Genomic DNA, 21,738 nt, shown 5'->3' with positions numbered 1-21,738 from the left:
GAAGGTGTTAAGTGCCTGTTCCACTAACTAAACCTCTTGAGTGGGTATAGGAATGTGAACATCAGCATCTCAAACATCCTCAACACCGACCTTGACTTGATCATTGCCCAAAGGAATGTTACTGACAGTTGTGGACCCCTCATAAACTCTTCCAACAACAACCAGCCGAAGAGGACTTTCATCGACATACAAGCCACATTTGTCCGAGTCTTCTATTTTTGGGTCTTGCCCCAAGGGATCGACACAACTTTCCTTTATGCTGACACGAGCAGAAGAAGGACCAACCTCAACCTCAAGAGGCAGTGTGAGACCCTGTGATTGCATTTGCAATTGCATCTGGGACTGGAAGCTACATGGGGTTTGTCGTCATGTACAATAGCAAAGTGTTGGCATTCAACCCTTACACTTACACCACTATTTTGCATTGTACTCTTGTCGTCTTATGATTTCGAGTAAAATGAATACTTGTTGATACCGTATCCTTGCCAAGTTATAACATTTCTTTTAGGCCCATTTGCTAACTTCCTTAACATTTCAAAAGCATTATCGTCACCAAAGATTATATCTTTAAACCAATTTGCAAAAGTCTTGTTATGCTCTTTCAAGACCTTATTCTTAGACATTTTTGGGTTACTTTCCTTGACTAAAAATTCGTGACGAACTATGTATGGAAAAACTTCGTTACTATTATTCAGTTTATACAAACAAGCTTGCTGCAATTCTTCTACACTTGGAGTGATAATATGCAATCCTCTTGAACCCTTATCTCTCACTCTCTCGTCATGCCGAGCCTTTGGAACCCCAACAGGTTTTTCCTTTTCCATTTACTCAGAACAAAAGTCAATAACTTCTTATGCAATGTACCTTTAACAATAGATGCTTCAGGATGGTGTAGATTCTTTGTGTACCCTTTTAAGATCTTCATGTATCGCTCAATCGGGTACATCCACCACAAATACCACAACATTTAATTTCCCTCATCAGATGAATAATTAAGTGAAGCATGATGTCAAAAAATGAAGGATGAAAATACATCTCCAACTGACACAAAATAATAGTACCTTCATTTTCTTGCTTATCTAACTTGATAGGATCAATAACTTTGCTACATATGGCATTGAAGAAAAAACACAGGCGAGTTATGGCATGCCTGACTTTCTTAGGCAAAATGTCTTGTATCGCTATAGCTAACAGTTGTTGCATCAAGACGTGGCAATCATGAGACTTTAAGCCAACTAACTTTAGATCCTTCAACTACACAAGGCTCTTAATATTTGAAGAGTATCCCTATGGTACTTTGACATGGCACAGACACTGACAAAAACTTATCTTTTCCTTTCTAGATAAAGTATGACAAGCTGGAGACAAGTATATTTTCTTACCATCAGACCTTGGATGTAACTGCTCTTGTATACCCATCTCAACTAGATCTTAGCGAGTATTCAAATCATCCTTTGTCTTGCCTTAAATGTTAAGAAATATGTCGATGACACTATCACAGACATTTTTCTTGACATGCATAACATCAATACAATGTCTAACATCTACATCAGACTAATATGGAAGATCAAACAATATCAACCTCTTATTCCATATGAAAGTTTTACTTTTTTTCCTTCTTTTGGGTCTTTCCAAATATAGTATTGATGTCGTCAACCCTCTCAAGAACCTATTGACCAACTAACAGTATTGGCGCACTATCATGCTCTTGACTTCCATTAAAAGCCTTTTTCAATCACCGGTAAGGGTGATAAGCTTTCAGAAAATGTCGATGCCGAGTGTATACCATTTTTCTTCCATGTTTCAGTTGTACGTAGCTTGTGTTCTCTTCATAGATAGGGCAATCACGATGTCCTTTAACACTATATCCACTCAAATTCCCATATGCTCGAAAGTCATTAATGGTACAAAATAGCATTGCACGCAACTTGAATGTCTCATTTCGATACCCATCAAATACAACAACCCTCTCGTCCCACAACTTTGTCAAGTCTTCAATCAAGGGACTGAGATAAACATCAATGTCATTTCCTGGTTGTCTTAGGCTTGATATCATCATAGAAAACATAATGTATTTTCTCTACATGCACAACCAAGGAGGCAAGTTCTAAATTACTAGCAAAATAGGGCACGGACTGTGTTGAGTGCTTAAACTATGATACAAATTCATTCCATCACTGACAAGTCCAAGCCTAAGATTTCTTGCCTCTTTGCCAAATTCCAGATACAAACTATTAATCTTCTTCCACTAAGAGGAATCAGCAGGATGTCGGAGTATTCCATCACAATTTGCATGCCATGTAAGGCCTTTTGCATCATCTGCATTAGTAAACAGATGCTTGAACCTTGGAATGATAGGAAGATACCATAACACCTTCGTCAGGGGGCCTTTCTTGGTGCTTTCATCATTGCTATACTCGTCATCATCCTTGACTTTGTACCATGATACCCCACATCTGGGGTAGTTATGCATTTCTTCAAACTCATTTTTGTACAATATGTAATCATTAGGGCATGCATGAATCTTTTGGTACTCCATACCCATTGAACAAAGTATTTTCTTCACCTAATAGTAGCTTTTTTGGCAACGTGTTTTCCCCTGGATGCATATCCTGCACCACCTGAAGAAGTGAGGTGAAGCTTTTGTCACTCCACCCATATCTCACCTTGACATTAACTAGACTTAACATTGCTGACAACAACATCAAAGACTTCTTGCACCCTGGATACAAAGGCTTCTTCGAATCACTTTGCAATGTATCATACATAGGGGCATGTGTTTCCTGAAAAGATTCTTTTCCAAGATCACAAATCATTTCCTCTAAGTGATCTCCCATTTGTACATCAACCGGTTCAGATTAGGAGTCCCTCTACATGTCTGTCAATTCACCATGCCATATCCATGTCGTATAATTATTCTTAGTCCCATCACACAATAGATGTTCTCGTATGTCGTCAAATAGTTTCCGTCTCCTATTCAAATAGTTTATACAAGGATAGAAATGTTTTCCATCCTCATCCAATCGACATCTTTCAGAGGCAAATTTCAAGAACTATTCCATGCCTCCCTCATACACAAGGCTCAGGCGACTTGTGTTCATCCAACTTTGATCCATCTAATTATTAACTCTGTGATACTCACAAAGTTTTTCGATGCATGAAAATCTCACTTTTTCATTAAAGGTGTGGTCCTATCCCATTCAGGAAGACATATTTTTATAGTACATTCATACGTCAAGGTTAAGTCTCTTTTCTTAAATTTGACTAAATTTTGGCAGCATTTCGCATTGGTTTCCAAGTACATGACATGAAAGCAGTGAGATTAATTCCATGGCAATCAAGTATGCACTCATAGAACAAAGAGAAATGCATTGGACCAAAATTCATCAAATTTAAGAAAATAAAATTAACCTTAGTGCATGAATGTACTATAAAAATATGACTCTTTCCAAACTGTCCAAATGGACAATTCAAGATTCAATACAACAATTAATGCAAACTGTCCGCAAGAATCATTGTATTCAATCTCAAATGGGATTCTAAGGTTCACTCATCATGAACATAACTTGCAAATAAATCAATACTCATTAATGATAGTCAGCAAGTAATAAATGCATTGTTAACAAACAAAAACATCAAAACTTTATGAAAAATAAATGTACCTGTGATGAAGATCAATATAATGTCCAACAATGAATGTCGTGATCACGATGCAAAAAGCAAAACAAAAAGGTGCCTACAAATTGCATTGAACATTTGACATCTTTAACTAACAACTCTTAAGCAACAACTTGATGACCACTGACTAACAACCAATAAAATTTTATCCCACTAAATAATGTCAGCTACCTTAGGTGAGCAACACTTGTGTACTCCATCTTATCTCTCTTGAATGTTTAATTTCAGCTCATTTATCCATTTCTAAATGTGTTTAACACAAATAAAAAGAAAATGAACAGCTAAACCCCAAATCCATATTATCCATATGGACTGAACTTAACATATCATAAACATAGAAAAGGAAAAAAAAATCATAATCATAATCAAAATCAAAATCAAACTTGCACTATAGCAAAACTAGGGCAAATCAAATCTAGTGGAAATTAGAAGAAACCAAGTTTGTTGAACTCACTGTGATGATTATATGATTAAATTTTCAACTTTCTTTCTTAATTTTTGGCATATGTAATTAAAGAATAAAAAAAATGCCAGGCCTTTAGTTGTTGCAAATGCTGGTGCAGCTAGGACCTAATTTACAGTGATTCAACCAATCAAAATGATATACAATACCATTCATCACCTTTACACCAAACAAGTACACCACATAGAATGAAAACATGCTAATTCATAGAAAAATTTTCCTTAGTTCTTATTCATCTCATTACAGTTACAAGTTACGACATCCTAACCTTAACTTACTTACCTCTTCTACTAAGACTGAAGGTGTATGGATATAAAATTTCTCGGTGCAGTCACCACAGTCCAAAAACAGAGTAGCAATCCAAGAAACAGGTCAATCGCCACTTGCATCAATCATCATTCCCATAAAGATATATACATATGCATACACTGTAACTTCAAAATGCATCTGGTTTCAATTAATGCCTAATGAATGGCACTTGCATCTAGTTTCAAAAAATGCACTATAACTTGAAAAAGAATGCATCAAACACACACACACACACACACACACACACACATATATATATATATATACTCATAGTCAGATCTAGCTAGTGAGCTTAATTAATAGAAGAAGTCTTCATGTTGCCTTAAAGGCATCATCATAAACCAACAACATTCAATCCTAACTGTCAATCCCAACAACATTCAGGATGAAGCATCACCTCGCCTAGGCGAGCTGCCATGGTCCCAAAGGCCATTTTTTGCTATAAATAGGCGTAAGGGAGGCTGAGTAAAGGGTTCCGGCATGGACCATTGAGAGATTTTGAGAGAAATAAGGGAGAAGAAGAAGAAGAAGAAAGAAGAGAAACTGAAGTCGAGGCGTTGCTGAATCGCGACTGTAACCAACCTCTACACCATTCTTCGTTTGGTGTTCTTCGCTCGTCATCCGGTTAGTGTTTGTTTTTAAGGATTTGGACATGATCTATGCACCCTTAGGGGTCCTCTTTGTTGTTTTGTGCGTATTCATATCCTTCTATCATCAGTAATCTCTTTTCTTTTGTAAAGTAAATTTTAACCGATCATTAGTGTCGTAAGTAATCTTTCAAAGAGATTGAAAGTTAGTTAACAAAGCCGAGATAAAATCAACATATAACTGAATTTCTCTCCATTTAAGCCACTTGAGATTGTTTATGGTCCAACACCTTAATGACCTCTTTTTTGTTTTTGTCAATTAAAATGAATCTTTCAAAAGCCTGAAACCAATTCAACACGCAACTTTCTCACTTTAAAGAACTATGTAGGTATGAATTCCTCATCACACCTGAGGGTACGTAGGAGCAAGGGCAATATACCCTTGTCGATCCCAAAAAAGAAAAAAGAAATATAAAAAGGGAAAATAAATAATTTTGAAGTCACGTTATGCACACTTGATTAAAGGCTGCCGCCCCTTGTGGCGGGTGCATGGGGTGCTAATACCTTCCCCATGCGTAAACAACTCCCGAACCCTTATTAGCAAAATTCGCAGACCCATTTTTGGTTTTTCTAACATTTTCCTTAAATAAACGTTGGTGGAGACTCCCACGCGTTTTCCTTTTTGGAAGACGCACATCTTTTATTTCACCTCGCCCTCCCGCCGAAGGGTAGGTCGCAACACTAATCATTAACTAGTTCATGGTCCATGAATCAATATGCAAAATTAGTTGCTTCATTAACCACATTTTGTCAAATATGTTGTAAACAATGTGTATATGTAAGTATGCATATATATATATATACATATATATATATATATATATATATATATATACATACATACATCAAACACTTACCTGGCTTCACTTCTTTTATATTGTGTCCTGTCAGACTAAGAGGAAGGATGAAGACAAGGAAATGATAAAGGGTCCTATGAGATTGAAAAAGGTAGAAGGACTTCAAATGGAAGTGTGAGAAGGAGAATAAAGTACAAAAACACGAACAAAGGAGTAGAAACCTAACCTTCCATGAAAATACAGTTGCAGAATCACGAGAGTCATAATGAGGTTGTAGTGCGCCACGACTGAGAGCAATAGTGATGTTGCAACGCCGTGAGAGGTTCCAATGCCGCCGATGACCAATTTACAGTGCCGCGAGAGGTTGCAAATTAAAGTGTCAAAGCGTTCGAGTGAGAGTGATCAGAATGAAAGTGAGAGATTTCAAAGCTACTGAACTTCAGGGTTTTTGATGCCAAACAATGATTAAAAGATCTCACAACATCAATTTTTTTTAAAAAAAAACCAATGTTAACAAAGTAAACTCAACATCGGTTTTTCAAAAAACCAACATTGAGTTTTCTCTATGTTCTTCCGTAACATCAATTTTTGGTAAAACCTTTACTAAAATTCGATGTTAACAAACTCGTGTTATTTAGGAGATTGCCACCGTGTTATTTACGAGATTGGTTAACATCGATTTTATGTAAAACCGATGTTAACTTAATGATGTTAAAGCCATTATTTGTGGTGGTGCCATTCTAACCTAAGGAGGACACCATAGTAACCTCCAAGAAATTCTTCACTTTCCAAATTAATTATTCAAGCACTTTAACATAGTAAAAAATCATCATAATTCCTTGAATAGTAAATAAAGAAAGCAACGAATGTAAGCAAAATAACCAAACAACAAAGAAGAAAGAACAGAGTACACGATAACAAAAAAAAAAAAAAGCCAACAATGCAAAAGAAAAGGCAATCTAAGAGATAGCTACATTGCTTCAGAAAAGACCAAATCAATCCCTATTCATGCTAAAGAAGACCACCTAGTAACAATAAATAAGCATTAATGGATAGCTAATGGTTCTTACAACAAGACAAATATAACATCTATAAAGGCATTAATGAGAAGTAGAAAAATGCAAAGTCACGACAAGTCATGAATTCTTAAAAGTACGAGAGGCCTTAACCATAAGCAAGGGTGTCTTCACAAAACAAATAATGCCAAATACTTCCCAAGTATACTCAGAAGGGAGACAACATAAAAAAATGACATAAAAACTAGGCCTACCAAAATATAAGTTCATTACAAATGCAACTTAACAAAAATGAAAAGAAACACCAAGAAAACAACATCACCACATCAAACTTTAGGAGTAGGAGTTCCAGGAGGGGAGGATGAGTCAATCACCTTCCCATCCACAACATCTTTGTAAAGTTCAATGTTGGAAAGGTCAACAGTAGGGTAAAAGGAAACAACTTGGGCTAAGGCCCTATTGAAGCCATCTGCATGATCATTAAATGTAGCTGCATCGTTTGTGACACACTCTGCTTTCCATTTTTCCACTTCTTCACGTAAACCCACTTCTTTCCCCTCAAGACGATGTTTTTCAGCAAAATACTTCCCCAAATCCTCAGTGGCCAATTTTAACATGGTGTGCATTTCCACCAATGATTGCTCCAGTTCTTCAACTCAGGCAACACGCTTCATATAAGTAGGCAATTCATCAACAAAGCAAAGACCTCCTCCTTATACTTCTTCACCTCTCCTTTCAGCCTTGACACTTCTTCATTTAACTTTCCAACTTGAGTTGCCACCAATTTCTTATGATTCATGGTGTCACCATACTTCTGCTCCATTAGATGGGACATAACCCCCATGCCAACATCAAAATGTTGCATGGATACACAAGTACAACTAAACCCAACCTTCTCTAATTTAGCCAAATCACCAACCCCCCCCCCCCCCACAAAATTTTGATCTAAGATCTCACGAACAAGGAAAGCCTTACTCCACATAGAGCACATAACTTCCTTACCTTCGGACACCTCAAATGCAAAAACCTTACACCAACTTACATTACCATCTAGAATAGGGAAAGACAATTGAGTTAGCACAAGATATGGCTCAGACCTTGAATTGACCTCGTGATCAATAGATTCGTCATGTTTCCTCTTCTTATTCTTTTCCTCCTCAACATGCGAAAGGGAAAGATCAATTACTGAATGTTGTTTTACAATAACACCTACATTATGGGTAATGACTTTTGCCTTTCTTCTACTCAATTCTCTTAACCTTGCACCATTGATCACCAGAGCAACAACACCTACAAAACATGACAATCACATTTCAAAATCACAGAAAAATCAATTCAAAACCTAAACAATTACAATGCATAAGAGCAAAGATAAATCACCATCATTGTCATCACACTTAATCAAATTTTTGCATGACACAACAAGATGCTTCTTCAAAGTAGCAATTAACACTTTTACACTTTCCTCCAAAAATTGACACGTGACATCCATGTGCATAGCCGGATAATCAGTTCAATACAAAGGAAAATTCCTTTACCAAAAATATTAGTAAACAAAAGAAGAGAACCCTTTCCACCTTTCACCGTAAAAAACTTATCCTTATAGCCTTTAAAACACTTCCCACAATGATTAGTTAAGGAGACCTAACCAATTTTCCTCATATCCTTCACAAAAAAAATAGAAAAACACATTTATAGTGGGAACTTGGCCTAAATCCTCACACAAAATCTCAAAAGCATGAATAAAGTCCCAAACATTCAAAAGAAATTGTGTGGGTGCGACATCCAACACTTCTAGAACAGAACATTGAAACTTTGTAAACAGAAGCATACTACCTAATTTTTTACTTAGAGTTTCATATGTGTGTGTGTGTGTGTGTGTAATCCTTAGAGCCTTTTGGCGGAATCTCACAAATTATCTCATTCGACCAACAAGGCTCAACACATACTACCCCATATTCCCACCCTTACTTATCCATCCCCACAAAAAGAACCTCTGATGTAAACAACGTATGCATTTTCAAAACAGTCTCATCCACCCATCCATACTCACAAGAATCGTCCTCCCCATCACTTTCCTCCCTCCTTTCATGAAAATCAACACTAAAAGGAATTCCATCCTCATCAACGACATCTCTCTCATTGCCAGGCATTGAGACATAATTTTCGAAAGCAGAATCTTGCACCACAGATTTGGCAAACGACATCATGATATCCCTACTAGACCCATCGCTTTGATTACACACCGACCCACAACAACATTGCCTGAAAAATGCGCACCATCTAACATCACCAACCAAGGAGTTAAAAAAACAAAATATACATTACAAGCATTTAAAAGTACAGAACCCCAACCACAAACCTAGTCACCTACACCAACAAACCATCAGAAAAAGCAAAAAAAAAGAGGAGGAAATCAACCCTATAGAAGCAGCAACCAAAAACAAACAACTAAGCATTTACCTTTGTTCATGATTACTAGTAGAGGAAAATCATTCTACAGTGAAACCCTCTAAAATACAAAAGTGTACAACACAAATACTTCTCTCACTCCCTTTCAAAGAACCAAGGACATACCCTTAATAAGAACACTACTTATTGTTCAATAGACACCGAACAATCCAATGGTCATCCGTGCTTCCCACTTCAAACAACACCAAATCCAATGTCCCCCTTTAATTTCCAATACCTAATCAGTAACCTAGGCCCAACTTCAAAATTCCACTAATGCTCATCTTAATCAATCAGTAGAAAATAAGACAAATTAAAATTTCCAATGCAAATTGATGGGACAATGAAGTGACGACCATTACACAAAACACGCCTAAGGAGTAAAAGCAGAGTTCAAATTCAAAAAAAAAAAGGAGGAGGGAGTGACAAACAGTTACTAAAAGTTCTTGTGCCTTAGTAGTCTTAGCAATTAGGGGACTGTCGACCATCCTCCCTCCTTGGGAGGCCAACTCATTAGTAAGAATGGACAACTAAAGTGTTAATGCCTTAACAGTCATAGCACTTGAGGGACTGTGGACCATCCTCCCTCCTTGGAAGGATGACTCATGACTTATATGTTTGCTCCTTAGAAGCCTTAACACTTAAGGGAGTGATGCAATCCTAACCCCAAAGGGTATTGGATAGAAGACTCCAAGAGGCTTGGGCTAGAGCTACTAAAGAAGGCCCTAGGGTTCTCATGAACCTTAGGGTAGATTTTTTAGCCCATGGGTCAAGGTTGGATCTACTCTTCTTTGTAAATATTAGAATAGGTTTTTTCCTTCTTTTGGACCTTGTATTTTGGCCATTCTAGTAGTATAGGGTTTTAGCCTTGTATTTCAGGGCATTTTGAGTAGTCTTTGTAGTAGGGACTTTTATTTTGTATTTTCATGTTTTTTGTCATGGGGGTGAGCTTAGATATTATAGGGGTGTGTAGTTAAGCTCTAGCTTCTCTTCTCAAGGAGGTGAACTTAGTTATTAGAGGGGTGTGTGTAGCTAAGCTCTAGCTTCTCAAGGAAGCTTCTCAAGGAGGTTAACTTAGTTTTTAGATGGGTGTGTGTAGCTAAGCTCTAGCTTCTCAAGGAAGTTTTCTCAAAGAAGCTTCTCAAGGAAGTTTTCTCAAGAAAGCTTCTCAAGGAAGCTACCTAGTCTATAAATAGAAGCATGTGTAACACTTGTTGTAACTTTGATGAATGAGAGTCTTGTGAGACACAACTCAAAGTTCAACTTCTCTCCCTTTTTCTTCCTTCAATTTCGTGCTCCCCCCTCTCTCTTTCTCTCCTTTCTTTTTCTCCATTGAAGCATCCTCTCCAAGCTTGTTATCCAAGGCTCATCTTGGTGGTGAAGCTCCTTCTTCCATGGCTTATTCCCTAGTGGATGGCGCCTCCTTTCACCTCTTCTCCTTTGTCTTCCACTGCATCTCCATGGTGGAAAATCACCATTAAAGGACCTAATTGAAGCTCAAAGATCCAGCCTCCATAGAAGCCTCACAAGCAAGCTTCCATCAAGTGGTAATCAGAGCACAAGAGCTTCAAGTAGGTGCTTCTTAAATCTCCATTAATTTTTTGCTTTACCTTCTCTTCCATTGTTGTTTCTTCATTTTTATCCATGTATATCCTCACATTTCTTGTGCTAAATGTTGTTAACATGATTCTTTAGAGTTTCCACCGATTAAACTTGCTATAGAAGCTAGATTTGATTTTCTATGGTTCAAATCTCTTGTTCTTGTTCTTGAACCATGAATTATGTTGAGTTTAGGTTCCTTTGAGTTTTGTCTTGTTATTTTTTGTGGCTGAAACCTAAACCATAAAATTCTTACAAAAATATTAAAGTAGAAGAAAACCTCAAAAATCTAGAGTGACTTGTTCACCTATTGTAGTTTTGTCATAGAAGTCATGTCTAGTCATGAAACTTGTCACATAAGATTTCTTATGTTGTGCTGAATTTTATTTTTCTTGTTTCTTTGTCTAACTCATTTGTTCATGAGTGTATGAAATTCTCTTAGCCTATTATTTGATTTGATTCAAATCTTTCATGTTAATTAGTCCTTAACATGTTCATGCAAAATTCTTAGAGAGTCTTTGATTGTTAACCTTTTCTTGAACTTTTTGGTTTCCTTATGATTGTGTCTATTGTGAATTTGAGTTTTGGTGATTGAATTTCTGGTTGAAATGTAGATCCTAAGTGAATATTGAACTCCTAAAATGGCGGTAAACAATACTAGTGAGTTCAACATACATAGGAAGGTTGAAAGTAAGCCCAAGGCAATTAATATACCATGCTAAAAAAAAATCGCTGGTGCTGGCAGCTTGGACATACAAACTTGTAAAAATTACTGAGAATTGGTTACTTCGAATTTTGAGCTGAAATTTTTAATGAATTTGCTAGACATCTGGAAAAAATTTATAAAAAAATAACCAAGTGATTTAGATATAATGAAAAATACTAAAAATCACACAAGTTGGCAGAAAAATCAGTATCCAGGAAAAAAAAGTGAAAAGGAAGTGTGCTTGTTGTTTTGGCTCAAAATTTATTCTATAACTGGTGCCTATGTTATACCAATCTTAGCTCCAAAATTTCAATTGAAAATTCCTGTGAAAACAAGTGCCAAAGCTAGAGGTTTATTGAGTTTTTTTTTATAGTTTTTTTACTCTACTCTAGAGTCATTCTAAGTTTCTCTTTGATTCCTAGCTTGCTTCTATGTCCTTTTCATTGCTTTAATTGTTGAGTAATCCTTGAAAAATTGTCTTGTTAAAACTCCATTGGTTTAGCTTTCATTTCATTTTTTTTGGTCTTTGGTTATTGCTTGTCTCTTTGTTTCCTTGTTTGTGGGTTGCCATATAGGGAATTGGAAGGAGGATTGGTGCCATCCCTTGAAGAATTTGAGTCAAGAAGAAAGGAGCCAACCACCTTAAGAGCTATTGGACTAAGAAGCACTCCAAATTGAGTGAATCACCAAAGAGATAACAACCACTAAAATTGAGGACCATTTTGTAATTTTGTAATTTGCAATTTACTTACCTTCATTGCTTTCAAGTTTTGTAACAAAAAGGCCTTTCATTGGAAGTGTGTTGGGAGCCTCCAATAGGTTACCAAAATTCCATTTGTGTGTAATAATTTTAGGCAATTTTTCCTTAGGATAGTGAGTGTTTTGTTGGGAACCTTGAATGTGGTCATCCAAACACTCTTAGGATTCGCCTAGTTCACATTTCTTGCTTACTTTCATAGCTTATTTCCTTTACCTTCCATTGTCAAACCGCCTAGATAGCTTTCCTTTTACCAATTAGTTTTTTACCTTATCTTTCACACCTCTTTTAGTGTTTATTTTGGATAGTTTCAACCATAGTTTCTTTTACCTTTTGTTTTCAAACCTCCAACAAGAAAGAACCACAACATAGGCACCAACATGAGTCATCATTAATCTAGTGTTAATGGCGAGGGTACTAGTCAAAAAGACCCTTTATCTATAATCTTAGATGAGTTGAGTTCCCTCAAATTATGGAAAGAAAAACAAGAGAGAAAAGAAAAAGGAAAAAAAAGAGTGGAAGAAATAAGTCAAGATGAAAGAAAGAAAATAAAAAAGGAAGAAAGAAGAAAAATAATGAAAGAAATGAAAAGAGAAAAACATGCCTCCTAAAGTAGTCATAACTCTTGCAAGAGCCTAAGTGAAGAACTTCGTGACTATTACGAAGAAAGCCATAGGTCACATCTTAGACCTCAATCCCATAGAAGAGAAAAGGAAAGAAAGCCTCAAGAGGCTAACATTAACCTCCCATACTTCCATGGGAAGGACAATGTGGAGGCTAACTTAGATTGGGAAATAAGGGTAGAGCAACAACTTAAAAAGAAGTCTACTTCAAAATCTTATGGCTCTTACTCCTATCCAAAGAAAGACCAAGGCCAAGGCATTCTAGGGGTGACACCTTCTAAGACCCAAGATGATAAGGGGAAGACAATAGAAAAAGAACCCCTTAAGGCTAGTATGCAAGAGAAGACTAGCTCCATGAAGTGCTTTAAATTTCTTGGAAGAGGACACATTACTTCTAAATGCCCCACCAAGAAAACCATGATTAGGAGGGGCCAAGACATTTATAGTAGCCAAGATGAGGCTACTACTTCACCTTCCTATAGTGAAAGTGAAGAAGCAAAATGGAAAGAATCTAGTGAAGAAATCTACCCCCAAGAAGAAGGACAACCTTTAATGGTTAAGGAGGAGTGTAAGGAGGTAAGTGTCTCCTTCAAGAGGTTAGTTAAGAAGGAAATTCATTTTGAAATAAAGACAAATATTAAAAAAACTTCCCCTCTTAGACAACCTCCACATCTTCTCCTTTGTAAAAAGACACTTGCTAACATTGCCACACCTCTTGGGCTTGAGTTTATTCCTCAAGTAAAGAAGTTGTTGGATGAGGATTTGGTTTGCAAGAGCTTAAATCCTTGTGCTTTGTTGGGGCCTAAAATAGGTATTATTAGGCACCAAGTCCCTAAAATAGGTGGTATGATGAATGTTTTGAATGGTGCAACCCTCTTTTGTAAAATCACTCGTGCACCCAACATCTTCATGGTGTCTGTACATAGAGACCCATTAGGTAGGTTTGTTCTTATTTTTAGTTTCAATACAAACTTAGGTACTCATATGGGGCACCTTAGGTTTGTCATACTTTTCGGTAGGAATAATCAATATGAAAATACAGAGAAAGGTATGTTTATTGCGTTACTTTTATTAATTTTTCAAATTGTGATCAAGGGTTCCCATGAACCCTAAGAGAATAAAGGTCATTCCTAAGTGGCCCACTCCACCAAGTATAAGAAAAATTTGGGGCTTCCATGACTTAACAAACTTTTACAAAAGGTTTCTCCCATATTTTTCTATACTTGTAGCACCACTCATTGAGTTGGTGAGGAACCATGTTCCTTCATGGGAAGATGCCCAGGAAATGGGTTTTCAGACCTTACCCTACTCTAACATACCCAACACCACTAATACATATGTTTTTATTCTTTTTACAGGTGTCGAGGGAAGGAGCCCAGAGTATGAAGAACCTCAGGATTTGAGGTCAAATCCTTTCCAAGGTGGAGGGGATGATGCAATCCTACCCTCAAAGGGTATTGGATAGAAGACTCCAAGAGGCTTGGGCTAGAGATACTAAAGAAGGCCCTAGGGTTCTCATGAACCTTATGGTATATTTTTGAGCCCATGGGTCAAGGTTGGATCTACTCTTCTTTGTAAATATTAGAATAGGTTTTTTCCTTCTTTTGGGCCTTGTATTTTGGCCATTCTAGTAGTATAGGGTTTTAGCCTTGTATTTCAGGGCATTTTGAGTAGTCTTTGTAGTAGGGACATTTTTTTTTTGTATTTTCATGTATTTTGTCATGGGGGTGAGCTTAGCTATTATAGGGGTGTGTAGCTAAGCTCTAGCTTCTCTTCTCAAGGAGGAGAGCTTAGTTATTAGAGGGGTGTGTGTAGCTAAGCTCTAGCTTCTCAAGGAAGCTTCTCAAGGAGGTGAACTTAGTTTTTAGATGGGTGTGCGTAGCTAAGCTCTAGCTTCTCAAGGAAGTTTTCTCAAAGAAGCTTCTCAAGGAAGCTTTCTCAAGAAAGCTTCTCAAGGAAGCTTTCTCAAGAAAGCTTCTCAAGGAAGCTACCTAGTCTATAAATAGATGCATGTGTAACACTTGTTGTAACTTTGATGAATGAGAGTCTTGTGAGACACAACTCAAAGTTCAACTTCTCTCCCTTTTTCTTCCTTCAATTTTGTGCTCCCCCCTCTCTCTTTCTCTCCCTATTTCTTTTCCTCCATTGAAGCATCCTCTCCAAGCTTGTTATCCAAGGCTCATCTTGGTGGTGAAGCTCCTTCTTCCATGGCTTATTCCCTAGTGGATGCCGCCTCCTTTCACCTCTTCTCCTTTGTCTCCCGCTGCATCTCCATGGTGGAAAATCACCATTAAAGGACCTCATTGAAGCTCAAAGATCCAGCCTCCATAGAAGCCCCACAAGTAAGCTTCCATCAGGGAGTATAGACCACCCTCCTCTCCCCGGGAGTCTAACTCATTACACAAGGAAGAACAAGATAAAGACACATGAAATGACACAACATTGAGGACAATCTATCATATAGTAAAAGTCATCCCCCGACAAATAGTACATTCTAAGACCTGTACACCCTGGCATGTTAAAGACGTATAGGTTTGGTAACATGGCGACAAAGCAAGGTAGAGACAACATCTTGACACCTGAGGTGAAAGGACAATCATGTCGCCCACAAACAAACTTCCTTTGCCAATAAAGAGTGGCCACCTAGCTACCTTGCACTAATGAGCAGTAGACACTTAGCAATCTAGTAATAGAAGGGGACCATACTCGACCATTAGAGGACAAGCATTATAAATAGAGTAGAGGTACCAACATTTTCCTCAAGGTTCACATTAGGGCACATGCTTATTGAGAGGTTTCACTCGAGACATCCACACTCGAGTTCTTCTCCGTATGCGGTGGCATTCTCTGGCGTGAACACACAAATCAAGTTGTCCAAGTAGACCAACATCTACAACTTCAGGCTCAATTTTTTCCATGATCCAGGTTGTATCAAACTACAACTTATTCATGAAAGTTAAAGATCTTTCTTCAAGTTTTCCATAGCCACCAAGAATAGCTCAATTGCATTTTTGGAACTCCAGATATAATGTCCAAAATGAACTCATCCTGATGATGAAATTCCATTATGAGTATGTTGCAACAATGTTGTTCTTCATGTCTTGTTCATTGTGCAGATATTCATGTCTGCAACATTTTTCTTGTCCTTTAGTTACTAATACTTCTCATGAATTAAAGGTTTTCTCTTTATCTAGTGAGCATGTTGACTTCTTCATTGTAGTACGTAACCAATGACCATTTAAGTCTTCTTTTGACCTTTCAAGCTTATAATCCTTTCTGAGTGACTCATGGCAACCCTGAGTTTACTTAAATTATTGTTCTTTATAGAATTTCTTTTTGAATACGCTTAAGCAAACTCATAAATAGTCATAAACTCAGAAGACTTATGATTTGTGTTTAGAAGGTTTGCCATAATTAAAACACCAAGGAATTTGGGGTCAACAAAAACCTCTTGTGCCATAGCTTAGAATCAAGCTCAGTCTTACTACATTGCACTCATGTTTAGAAATTAAATTCCAATTAACAAGAAAAGTTATTTTTTTAAACAACAAGCAATAACCACTTTGCATCATTTGACCCACACTTAATAGGTTTTGATCAAGTTCAGGAACTAAAAGAACATCAAAATATGTTTAATACCTATTTCAGTTTGGATCCCCACAACTCCTTTACCCATGATGGCAAGTTTGTCTTCATTTCCAATTTTCACCAATCCTCCAACTGGTTTTAGCTCTGACAAAAAATTGAGTTTGCTTTTCATGTATTGACTGTAGCCACTGTCAATACACTAGGTGCTCTCATCCTTCAAACTCCTTGTAGTATTGGCCATGAACGAAAGATCTTCACCATCTTCAATTTCGTTGACATTTTCCTTTTGAATGCTCTATTTTTGCTTATTTTTTTGTTGTTGTTTCGGCCTTTAAAACCTCTCTATATGGTTATTCTGTTTGCAGTATCTTCATTTCATTGGTGGTTGTGTCTTTCCTTTATACCAATAATTACTCTCCTTTTGGCTAGATCTCTTGAAAATCCCACATTTTGGAAAAAAATTTCTCCTCTTTGAATAATTTCTAGAGTGCTCTCCAACATATTTCTTCTTTCCTTTTGCTGCTACAACCTTTCCTTTGTGTTTGAATTATAGAGCATATTTTGTTGTCTCCTCATGTCTGAGAGACCTGAGCTTGAAAAGCATTTACAAGCTCTATCAAGCTTAACGTGGAAAGATCTTTTGACTCTTCAAGTGAAGAAATCTTGGATTCAAACCTTTTAGGTAAGACAAACCTCTTAAGGTTGATAAATTGCATTTTCTTGGTCTTCTCATTTCCAAAGAACTCATCTTGAAGCTTCTCCTAAATCTCCTTTGTTGTATCCAGATTTGAGATTCTTATAAAAACATCATCATTCATAACTGAGTGTAAGATGGTATGACCATTTGCTCTTTTAGCAACTAGCTCACTACGAAATCTGATTTGAGCAACAATGGGATTCTCTTCTAAAGCTGGTGGTTCAACTGTCTCCACTACTTCCGAGAGATCATAAGCTTTCAATTGACCTCTCATCTTCATAGCCCATCTTTTGTAATTTTTTCTTATGAATAAAGGAGGTACTGGTAGTGGAACATTGTTGGAAGCCATTTAGAAAGTTGAGAATTCAAATAATAGGTTAAGTTCTCTCTAACTCTGTTTTTGGTTTCTATTTCTCTCTAAACTCAAGGTTCTCTTACAGTCTCTCAACTCTCAAGATCAATAAGCTCTGATATCAATTATTGGCACAAGAAGCTCTTAAATTTAGAAATCAAAGAAAAAATGCTTTCAAAACAAAGGATCATCTAGTCAAGTTTTAAATAACATCCAATTGTTTTCCAATTAATAAAGCTAGAGAGCTTTCCTTCATACAACACGTAGTGCTTGTCCAAGTTACAAATATATGCATACAAAAAAGTCAAGACAACAAATACTTCAACCAATCTACTTAAGTTCCCATCTACCCATCTTAAACACTAAGCCCTATACTTGTACTTCAGTCTTAAAGACTTTGGCTACTGTAGTCAACATAAAAATAAATATACAATCAGAATATAGCATAGGTATCAGACATAGGACATCATAAAATATCACTAGCATTAACAATAATCTATGGACACTACTATATAGTCATCAGTTGATGAGTCATATGTTGGGAATAAATTTGTATGCCCACGATCCAAGTCATCATGTAATCAATTCTAATTTTAATAATAAAGTATTATTTTATTTTCATTGTCATATTTCACCATTTGATAATGTATTTGATTAAAATTAAAGACTTGTTATTATAATAGAGATTATGATAATGAGAAACAAGTTTGTTCTAATTTTAATTTAAACCGTTCTTGACCATAGGATTATTATAAATAGGATATCAAAAATCCAGATAGATTAATATATATGTGATAGTATTTATTGGATAAATATTAATAGATTTCATTTATTAATTTGAATACATAGATGAGTCACATGTTGATGTGATCATTGAACTGACTCAATTGAAATTTTCTAATGGTTAAAATTTACTATAAACTGTCAATAGAAAATTCTCAAGAAGAGGTATAATAGTTTTCTTTGAGCTGAGATTGTCATAGTAATTAACAGGTTATTTGTTATATTTTGATTCCAGACACCTAATGCTTTAGAGCACTTGTTGAATGGATATTGGATATGATTAAATACCTATAGAATTAATGATTGATCAAGAAGGAATCCATCAACTCTTGGTAATGAGTTTGAACTCTATGAATAAAATTATATCCTGGCCAGGAAAATTAAATGAAAGAAGAAATGAGTTTCTTAAGTCATTATGCGTTAACTCAAAAGGGTTTGACAGTAATACCATACTCTAGAGTTAACCCAAAGCTGTAAAGATGGAAGAAATTATTACACTACTCTTCCACTACTCTTTTAATGGTTCTTGAAAGTAAAATGCTACTTCATGCTATTCGGACGTTAAGGAGTGTTGCTAGACGTCTACCTTGATTAGTATATTAATTTGATTAATATATTACCGGTTTAGTATTGTACCTACGGGGTCCCACACAAACGATTGTTCTAATCTCAGTTAAAGAAATTATTTTAATATTTGATGATTAATTAAATTAAAGAATTTAATATGATCAAATGATTAATTGATTTCAAAAAGGTGGAATATTATTATATTTTTGCTAGCACTGAAAATATAAATAATATGAAAGATTTGGTGAAAGAAGAGAAACAAACATGTATGATTTTGTATTTGGAATTTGGGTTGAAAAGGCGGCTAGATACAAGTTTGACTTGGTCAATTATTATTTCAATTTTAATTGTTAAATGGTTAGCAGTAAAAGGTAACAATAAATAATATAGCTTAAAAAGGGATACTATCAATAATGATTTTGATTTGTAAAAAAATTGGTATCCTTAGTGTGCTATAAATAGCGTCTTGGACTGCACGTTGAAACTATCCCAATATCACTTCTCTATTCTTATTTTTCCACTTGTCAAAGTTGTTGACGAATAAAGGGCAATCTCGGTGTGGATACACATAAAGTCTTCACACTATTGAAGAATTTTTATGCTTCAAGAGCTTATCAACAGGTACATTTTTAATATGTCATCTATTTATAATATAATTTAAATACAAAATAGATCCTTTTATTCCGTAATGTGTGCTTTTTAACACCTTTTTTCCTACAATTGGTATCAAAGCCATGGGTCTTTTGTATTTAAATTATACTTAACAAAATTTTAAAAAGTTTCAATTTTTATTTACTTACACGTAATGTTGCCTGTTATGATTGCATGATTACATTGTGAAATCAAATTATTTTTTTTTGTGAAATTTGTAATCATGTTATGTGGACGTTGTTTTGAATTGGTGGAATGTTTGCAATTGGTTGTTAATACGATGCTTGATTTGCTGGAGGTGTTCCATATCATATACGTTGGTATTTTTATATAAAGGAGAATGAAGATTTTATTTATTTATTTGGATTCCTTTTAAAAGGTTAAACCTTTCCTTCAATTTTGAGCAATTTGTTATTAATTCTTTTATTTTCAAATTGTTGGATATTAATTTAATGGAAAGACGCTGCATTAGGATATGTGATATCAAAGAGGTATGTGCTTCAAGTATTGTATCTTGTTCAATTATTTGAGAGAATTTTTTTTATATGCTATGTGCATAATTATATAATTGTTATATATCTAAATGATAAATATGTTTGTCATCTGATTTATCTTACATATTGAATTGTTTAATCATAAGGAACGACCTGATTACCAGGGGGCTTATAGAAAAAGGATAAATTGAGACATATGATGTAATTTTTTTAATGATTAATAATAAGGAACGACCAGATGAACATGAGACTTATAATTAATAATTATTTTTTTGTGCAATTTTTTTATCACATAAGATGCATGTTTTTGAAATTAATTATATACTGAGCGCCTAGAAAACCTTGGGAAATATTAAAATTAATTTATTCATATCAATAGGATTGGCCTGACAACCAGGAACTTATGTGATATGATATTTCTTATTTTGATTTGAAAATGTATATGATACATTGTCTTAGAATGTGTATGAGAAACGACTTGATAACCAAGTGGCTTGCTCACAATTTTTTAAGAGGCTTTATGAGATCACCGAACATCTTAAGAAGATGCACGGTGGTCAAAGCAGGACAACTAGATTTCAGTTATCTAAGGCCCTGTTTAGATCCTCACTTGCTGCAAATGAAAAGGTTGGACCCTATGTTCTTAAGATGATTAATCTCATAAAACAACTTGAGAAGTTGGGGTGCACTCTTGGGAAAGAGCTTCCTCAAGATTTGATTCTGCAATCACTTTCAGATTCATTTTCACAAATTATTATGAATTTCAACATGAATAAGATAAGTTTTGACTTGTATGAGATGCTTAATCTGCTAATTGATTATGAGAATCAAATTGCTTCTGAGAAGAAGAAAGAAATTGTCATGGTAGTTGGCAAGAGCTCCAAGAAGAATGGCAAAGTACCAAAAAGGAAGCATCTTGGACCTAAGGGTGGTATGACCAAACCCAAGAACAAAAGGAACAAGATTGACCAAACTGATGCTAAATGTTTCTTCTGTAAGGAGAAAGGTCACTAGAAGAAAAATTGCAAGAAGTATATTGATTCTTTGAAAAACAAGAAACAAGGTAAGACATTAATGAAAAATGTTTTCATGATTTCCTTAATTGTCACTAATTCTTCAATGTGGGTATTAGATACATGCAGTCGTTTTAATATTTGCAATATGTTGCAAGGACTACAAATAACTAGATGGTTGAAGAAAGGAGAAATAAATCTACAAGTAGGGAATGGAGCAAATGTTGCCGCCTTAGCTTTAGGATCAATTTCTTTAATAATGCCTATGGCAAAGTACTAGTATTGGAAGATTGTTATTATGTTTCGAAATTTGTTTCAAACATTATTTCAATTTCCATGTTGGACAAGCGAGGTTTTCGCATTATCTTTAATAATAACATTTGCTCAATTTATCATGATGATGATTTATATGTGAATGGTTATCTCCAACACAGCATTTATGTCTTACTCGATGTGAATCATAACTCGATTATGCATGTTTCTTCTAGTTTCAAAAGAAAAAGAGATAATCAAGTAAATAAAACATATCTTTGGCATTGTAGGCTAG

At 35.6% G+C, this 21,738-nt stretch overlaps 1 protein-coding gene across 1 annotated transcript; it reads left to right on the top strand.

Annotated features, from left to right (window-relative positions):
• Positions 1–20,724: 20,724 nt before the first annotated feature.
• LOC114397095 lies at positions 20,725–21,192 on the top strand. The gene has a single exon (XM_028359218.1). The coding sequence runs from the start codon at positions 20,725–20,727 to the stop codon at positions 21,190–21,192; it is 468 nt and encodes a 155-aa protein (XP_028215019.1).
• The last annotated feature ends 546 nt before the right edge of the window (positions 21,193–21,738 follow it).

This window comes from Glycine soja, chromosome 18 (assembly GCF_004193775.1).
Source record: "Glycine soja cultivar W05 chromosome 18, ASM419377v2, whole genome shotgun sequence".
Lineage (NCBI taxonomy): Eukaryota > Viridiplantae > Streptophyta > Magnoliopsida > Fabales > Fabaceae > Glycine > Glycine soja.
Note: the sequence above shows the minus strand (reverse complement) of the source record. Positions and strands in the feature narration are given on the sequence as shown.

Coding starts and splice junctions, on each gene's coding strand:
- LOC114397095 (XM_028359218.1), top strand. CDS start 20,725: ATGCACGGTGGTCAAAGCAGGACAACTAGATTTCAGTTATCTAAGGCC.